Source organism: Gavialis gangeticus, unplaced genomic scaffold (genome assembly GCF_001723915.1).
Source record: "Gavialis gangeticus isolate Ggan-Ray unplaced genomic scaffold, GavGan_comp1, whole genome shotgun sequence".
In the NCBI taxonomy this organism is placed as follows: Eukaryota; Metazoa; Chordata; order Crocodylia; family Gavialidae; genus Gavialis; species Gavialis gangeticus.
In genome coordinates, this window is record NW_017729022.1 from 63,690,821 (window position 1) to 63,697,774 (window position 6,954).

Genomic DNA, 6,954 nt, shown 5'->3' on the forward strand with positions numbered 1-6,954 from the left:
TCCCACACCCCCAACCCCAGCTCTACAGCCTGGAGAAACACTGCTCCACAGACTGAAGGGGGGATCCTGGGACTGAGGGGCCAGTCAATGCAGCAGGGCACGGCCACCCTGTCACCGCAGGGATACGTCCAGGCCCAGGGAGCTCCTGCAGCTGCGGGGCCACAGGACACCCCTGCACCTCCACCATACAGCTCCGGGGCCCGCAGCGCAGGCATCTTCCTGATATCCTGGAGGCCTCAGCCTGACACAGACGCAGGGGTCCCTCAAGGCCTGGGGCTGCACAGGCATGTAGGTGCAGATGTGTGTATACGTGTCTGCACACACACACAGGTGCGTGCACACCCACGGGCACGTACACAGACATGCATGTGCAAGTGCGCGCGTATGCAAGTGGCAGTGCCCAGGCAGGTGCTCACCCCTCTGGCTCCTTGTTGAGCTGCTGGCAGAAGGCGTCGATGCCGTCCCAGTCCAGGCTCTTGTTCAGCGGGTTGGTGGCCCGGTCTGCAGGGGGGAGGGGGGGAGAAGTCTCGTGAGCCCGAGGGCCGCCCCGCCCCTCCCCCCGCGCCGTGTGCACGGGGTCCGCAACCCTAATCCCAATCCAGATCCGGGGGGTGGGGGAGGGGCCCCGGCCGCACTCACTGATCCGCGCCTCCAGCGCCTCGGGCTCCATGGCCGCCCCGCTCGGCTCAGCAGGGCAACGTCCCCCCCGTCCGGCTGGTCCGGCGGCGCGGGGCCATAAACCGCGGCCGCCGCCGCCTAGAGCGCCGCCCTGAACACCATAGAGCGCCGGAAGTCGGGCCGCAGGGGCCTGCTAGAGCGTCGGTCGCCCTCCTGCGCGCCAGCCTCCTCCGCGCATCATAGAGTGCCGCTTCTCCGCCCTAGAGTGTCGCCGGAAAACCAGCGAGTTGAGCAGAAAGTTTTGTGGCTCGAAATTTAGAGGCGCAACGGAAGAACCATAGAACCCACGCGCTCGCTTTAGAGCGCCGGAAATAGTGCCAAGGAAGGCCGACTTCCGGGGGGGGCTCCTTTGTGCAGGGTTTGGGGGGCGGGCTTTTCAATTGAGCCACTTCCGGTGACGAACGACTCGGAAGAAACGGCCCTTCCGCCTCGAGACGTCCTTTAGGAGGGCGTTTAGGGTGCTGCTAGGCTCTCCGGTGTTTGCGGCCACTGTCCCTACGCGCCCTAATAGAAGCAGGCGGGGCGGGACTAGCCCAGCCCTCCTTGTCACGTGACCTCGGGGGGTGGTTAAACGGTGCTGCCGCTGGCGCATGCGCAGGTCCGTCGGGGTGTTCGGGAAGGGATGTTGCGAATTGTGGCTGTTTCAGGCGAATCTCGCGAGAGTTCCAGTGGGAATCGGTGGCGTTATTCTCCCTCTTTCCAGGTCTGCAGTCGTAGGCACCGGTTCTTTGCCCGTACCCCTGCGCTGCGTGTCCCGTGGGTGGCAGCGCCCATGTTACAGCGTCCCCAGGAAGGCAGCTGGCCAGTAGTACCCTGTAGCGCAGGGATCCTCACCCAGGGGTGCCCTGAAGTCTTAAAGGGACCTGCCCCACACCAGCACTGGTGGGTTTGTGCACCGCAGTGATTCACAGCATAAAGTAGAAGGCAAGGTAGAGTTGTATCTTTTGGACACTAACCAAAGCAGACTAAACTTTAGAGACTAATCAAAGATCTATCTAGCTCTGTTAAAACCTATCTATCTATCTATATATATAGCACAAACATTCATGAGCTGCAGCTTGTTTGATCAGATGCTGTGAAAAGACCAGCAGAAAGTGTCGCTAGACAAGACCAGAGATTTCCATATAGGAATCTGTTGTGTCAAAGCCGTGCTGCTGTGCTGTGGGCTTTCGGAGTTCTCTGCAGCACTCAAAAAGTCTGAAACCTCAGAGCTGGCGTATCCTGAGGGGTGCCCTAAGTCTAAAAATGCTGAGAGCCACTGCTGGAGCTGATGCCCTCTCACCTCCCTTGGGTACCACAATGCCAGCTGGGTTGGTTTAGTGCTGGATATCCGCAGTGCTGCAGGTGTGAGCTGAGTTAACCAAGAGGAAGGGAAGGCCTCTGAGTAATGCCAGCTTGTCCACGCCGAGCCAGTCTATTACAGCATTAAAAGTTCACACCATCTGCAGGGCTATAAAATGACATCTCCTGTAATATACGTGCATGGGACTGAGTCCCAGATGCTGCTGGAACCTTAAAGGAACATCCAATTGAAATCTAATCAGCGTAAAACAAGTTAGCATTAATTCCAAAGCTCAGCCTTGCCTGCAGCCCCCAACAAACTGCCTCTCTGATTGCATTTCCTTCTTTTTCTAAACAGTTCGCTCCCCTGTTGCAATAATAAACCCGCACGGATAGCAAGTTAAACTGACAATTGGTTGTAAAGCCAGCTGTCCACGAGGGGCTGTCAACTATGTAAAGAAAGCAGAATGAAAAGGGGATGGTTTTATTTTCCTCTCCTACTTCAGCAAGGAGATTTCCTTGACTTTCATTTTAGTACTCTGGGGTGTTACCTATAAACTCTTCAGATGATTGTTTTCTACCTTTTATCTTTGAATCCTGTGTTCCTCATGGATTTACTCTGTTGTACAGAGTGAGAGCTTTGTGTGGGATGTGACAATTAAAAAATTTAAATACCAGAATGTGAGCTACTTTTCCATCCCGTCTCTTTTACAGTGGCTGGAAACATTGCTAAGCCAAAATCCTTTCTTTTTTTTCTTTTAGTTTGGAACATTCTTTCTTCTTGTTTAAACAGCTGCTGGGGGGGGAGAAGGGGGGATCCTAAAAAAACTAAGATCTTTAGGTATTTAAATTCAATTTGTCCTCTTTCTCCTTACTGCTTCAGTAATCCAGCCTGGCTCTAATTATGACACTTAAGCATTGCTTGTCTTTTCTGTGCTCTAGTGGTCTTGGAGGGAACATTATGTGTTCTCCACACAGTGATTTTTTTTTTAAATTTAGTGCTAGTGAAAGGTGCCAATTTGACAACCTTGGAGACTGAAGTCCTCTACTTGGGGTGGAGCTGATACTGCATCGTGTGGACAGGGGCCCTGCTGTCCGATATGCCCTGGCTGGAAGCCCCCTCTCCTGGCCCCCACACACGCAGTGCAAAGGCTTCCTTCTGTAGGGTCTATCAGTCATTCAGAGTCTAACCCCAGAAATAGGCATGGGAGCCCTTTTAGTGGCAAGCATGGGCAAAGTAGATTGCCAAGTGCTTGTAGAACTGGGTGCAGAATTGTCAGAGATGGAAATGGCATGGCCAGATCTCAGTCTGTCTCACCTGCCCATCTTAGGGTTGTTCCCATGCTCAGTCAAACTGATCTCAATGCCTCTAGCAGTGAAAAAAGACTGCCCTGTCTTGCTACTAAGAAATATTTCTTGATTTGCCACCTTAATTTTCCTTTTAATTTTACCCCTGGCTCCATTATATCTTGTGGGATCTTCTCTCTTGTTATGCGCCCCTCAAACAGCCTGTAGACGTAGGCTTTGTCCTTCCTCCAGGGGTGTTCAGGTACACCATAACTTATTTTAATATTTATGAGCTGGTTTCCTCCAAGTTTTTTCCTTATACCTCTTCTTTTTCTGAAAGTCCATGACACCTTTATGGTACTGAGTCCTTCCAACATGAAACTCATCACTTAGTCGCCTCAGAGAGCTATAGAGCACCTGTACCCTCTCCCTGCTCCATGTTGGGATGGTGAGCTTCTATGCTGCAGTATAGAGCTGAGCTACCGAAGTTAGCTTAGATACTAATAGCATCCTAGCATCAGTGTCTGGGAGCTCAGTGTGAGGCTAATTCACCTGGTTTTTCAGCTCTGTGCAGCGGTGACTAAACTTCTCCTGGTGCCTGAGCTATCTCACAGCTAGTGTGGGCATCTGCACTCCGCTGCAGTGTGCACTGCAGATGTATCCTGTGCAGGCAGCTCAAGTTTGCTGATACCGTTTCAATGTGTGCATCGCAGCATTTCAGGCATCTGTCTGACTTGCTATTTAATGCCTCTGGCAGTCTTTGAGCATTACTGCTTTTCTCAAGTGTCTCCTTTCCCATTAAAGCTCATGCTGGTTTATTTCTCCAAGACGCAGGTTTGTATTGTCCTGCTTGCAACACCTCTGCTCACATTTCTTGTCTCTTTCTGCCTTTATATTATTTTCCTGTCCTGACTAGTGCTTACAGCTCTGCCCAGTATAGTAGCATGTGCAGACTGAACCGAATGAATCCAGACAGTACACTGACATTTGGGGCATCCCATCGCATGTTTTCTCTTTTCTCCAAACTCAGTGCAGTACAGTACTTTTCCTCATTAAGTCTTTGGTTGCAGCTTGTAAAGTTCATTCTGTGGGCCCCCGGCCATATTTAAAAATGAAGATAACTCAGTGGTCTGTTAAGAAATGGAGCTAATCTCTTCAGACTTACAGTGGTGGTTTATGTGATGTTAGAGAAGAAAGACAAAATCCTGACTCCCTCCTCTCAGACCATTTTTCCCAAGCAATCAGGACAGCTGTAACTTTCAGCCAATGCTGTTCTGGGCCAGAGCTGCTGTGCTGCTGAGGTGAAAACCTCCACATTAGCATTCAGGACTCAAATATAATAGCTTTTATTAGACAAGATTTTTGCAAAAAAAAATCTTGCATTAGCATTAACCTGTAAAACATTGGCTCTAATGGAATAGTATGATGGCTTATTCTTTTCGGTTGCAGTTGTTAGAGGTGTGCCCCAACACGCACATGTTAGAAGCCTCTGTGGCTTTGTCACCATGTAATTATAGCAGTAGAGAGTTCATACTTCAGAGCTAAGGCTACTGCAGGGCCTGGCATATGCTTGGGCAGATCTTCCACGTTGTGTCCACCAGAGAGCAGTGGTGGAAGGCGGGAGATGCCAGCATTTATCACCCTTCCTGTACAGCTGAATTGCAACACTCTGCATTCAATATGTGGAATTCTCTCAGTTGGCTCCAGAGACCAGATGAAAAAGGGGCCTCTTACCTAGTAGCAATGATCTGCCTGTCTACTTCCTCTTGAGTCAGCCAGTGCCCTCTCCCCCTGTGCTCTTTTAGTGTGGAAAAGCATGTGTGTGGGTGTGTACATGCACCCTGTACAGCATCGCTGGTCACCATCTTGGTTGTGCCTTCTCAGGCTTCCCTCTGTGCTGTGCGCAGGGTTTCTGGGGTAGACTCTTCTCCACTCAGGCTGGCCTTGCTTGGCAAAGCAGGGTGCTGTCGGTGTTTCCCCTCCACAGAGTCCGTATTGCGGTGTCTTTGTTCTTTCTGCTCATTTGCTGACTTTTGCTGACTGCAGCAGGCAGTTCCTGGATTTTTGGCTGAGTTGCTTCTGCTACTTTCCCTTGACACTGGGCCAGCATCTCTTCTCCTGATATCACCTCTGTCCATGCATCATTTGGACTGGAGGCCACACTGCTCCCTGACCTTGGCTGTCCCCTCGCTTTTGGAAAAGTTGTGTGTGCTTTGGCTGGATGTGTGCGCCTGTGTGTGCGTGCACATGTGTGTTGGGGAGTGATGTTACGAAGCCAGTGATTGATTCTTGGGACATTTCAGGTGCTTTCTGCTCTTGTCTAATAGGAGTTTCGGTTTTCTGTTAATATGCAGTGCTTCATTGGTGACCAATGTATAGTGCAGAGCATGTCCATTGTCTGCCCAAACTTGTTTTCTTTCACATCTTTCATTCTTAATTTCCTCTGCATACTATAGCCTCTGCATACTACATCTGAGACCATACTACAGCCATGCTAGCTTGCAGTTGGTGTGTGACTAGGGCACTGGACTGGGGGTCAAGACACCTGGGTTTGAGCCCTGCCCTTCCAGCAATTTTGAGTGAGTCAGCTGTGCCTCTCAGTGGCTCAGTTTCACCCTCTGTTAAATGGGGATGAGTGCACTTCCTGGCTCAAGTTGCTTTGAAATCATGATGAACTCTCTCAACTGATTTTTGTCATTTTTGAGTAACAAGTGGGCTAGAGAGACAGGGAAGCATGAAAGCAAATGTCACGGGCATTTGGAAGTGAGCATCAGCAGTTTCCTTGCTCCTATGTACAAATCTTTCCATCAAGCCATGTATGCACCCAAGGCATGGCCTAGTGGCTTTAAAGGCACCTTTGCAGTGTTCCTCCTTAAGCCTGCCTCTCAGCCCTGTGTGAAAGGGAAAGTTTGGGCATAGGGGCTGCTTAGATTTGTCAGTATATGGAGTGAGCCCTATAGAGGGTAGTGCACTGGGCAGGTGCTTTAACAGGCGAGATCTCATCCTGTTGAGAAACAGACCCAGTAGCAGGGTCAGGGAACAGCATGCAAACCTGGTGAAAACTCAACTCACAGATTCAGCCTGGGGACAGTTTAAGACTGCCTGAGAGGCAGGAATAGTTATGTTGGTAAAGCAGAAATGAAATGAGGAGAGTAACAATCTGGCTGGTTGAGGGAATCAGGGCCTAAATTTATTAGAGCTAAAGGAGTGTCCTCTGAAGGGCAGAAACTCTGTACAAAGGCAAGCCCTGATTCTGCAAGGTGAAGTCAGACTCAAGTCACCAAAGCATACAGCAAGTGGCAGAGCTGGAGCCCTGGAGTGGAACAAATGCCCTGGCAGCAAAGCGCTCACTGCAGATAGAAAATGCAATGGGAGGCTTTTGCAAAGGTAAATGGGTTCAGGGTTGAAAATCAGGAGGCTCCTGATGGGGGTGGGGGCTGGTGCTTCTAAGGGCCTTTAGCCCCACCAGCCAGGTACCTGTGAGGTTTCATGCTCCTGCATTCAGGGTCAAACCAATGGTCAGGTTTGGGGTCAGGAAGGAGTTTTCCCCTATATCAGATGAGCTGGGACCATTGGGGATTTTTTTGCGTTCCTTTTCTTTGGATCGTCTGAGCCAGAGGGCTAGCAGGGCAGCTGTGTGCCTGACGCAGCCATGACGCATGGGGTAGTGCCAGTTGTGATGGGGCCGATGGTGACAGTGTGGTCAGC

The 6,954-nt window shown here is 50.7% G+C and overlaps 1 protein-coding gene across 1 annotated transcript in view; it reads right to left on the reverse strand.

The window, feature by feature from the left end:
- The window catches only part of GGA1 (golgi associated, gamma adaptin ear containing, ARF binding protein 1), a 19,109-nt gene extending 18,320 nt beyond the window's left edge, over window positions 1-789 (reverse strand). The window contains exons 1-2 of the mRNA XM_019515249.1: window positions 640-789; window positions 417-501 (exon numbers count right to left, since the gene is read on the reverse strand). Of these exons, the coding sequence (XP_019370794.1) occupies window positions 417-501; window positions 640-670 (116 nt within the window). The 5' untranslated portion in view covers window positions 671-789. The remainder of the gene's footprint in view (window positions 1-416; window positions 502-639) is intronic.
- Window positions 790-6,954: the final 6,165 nt, after the last annotated feature.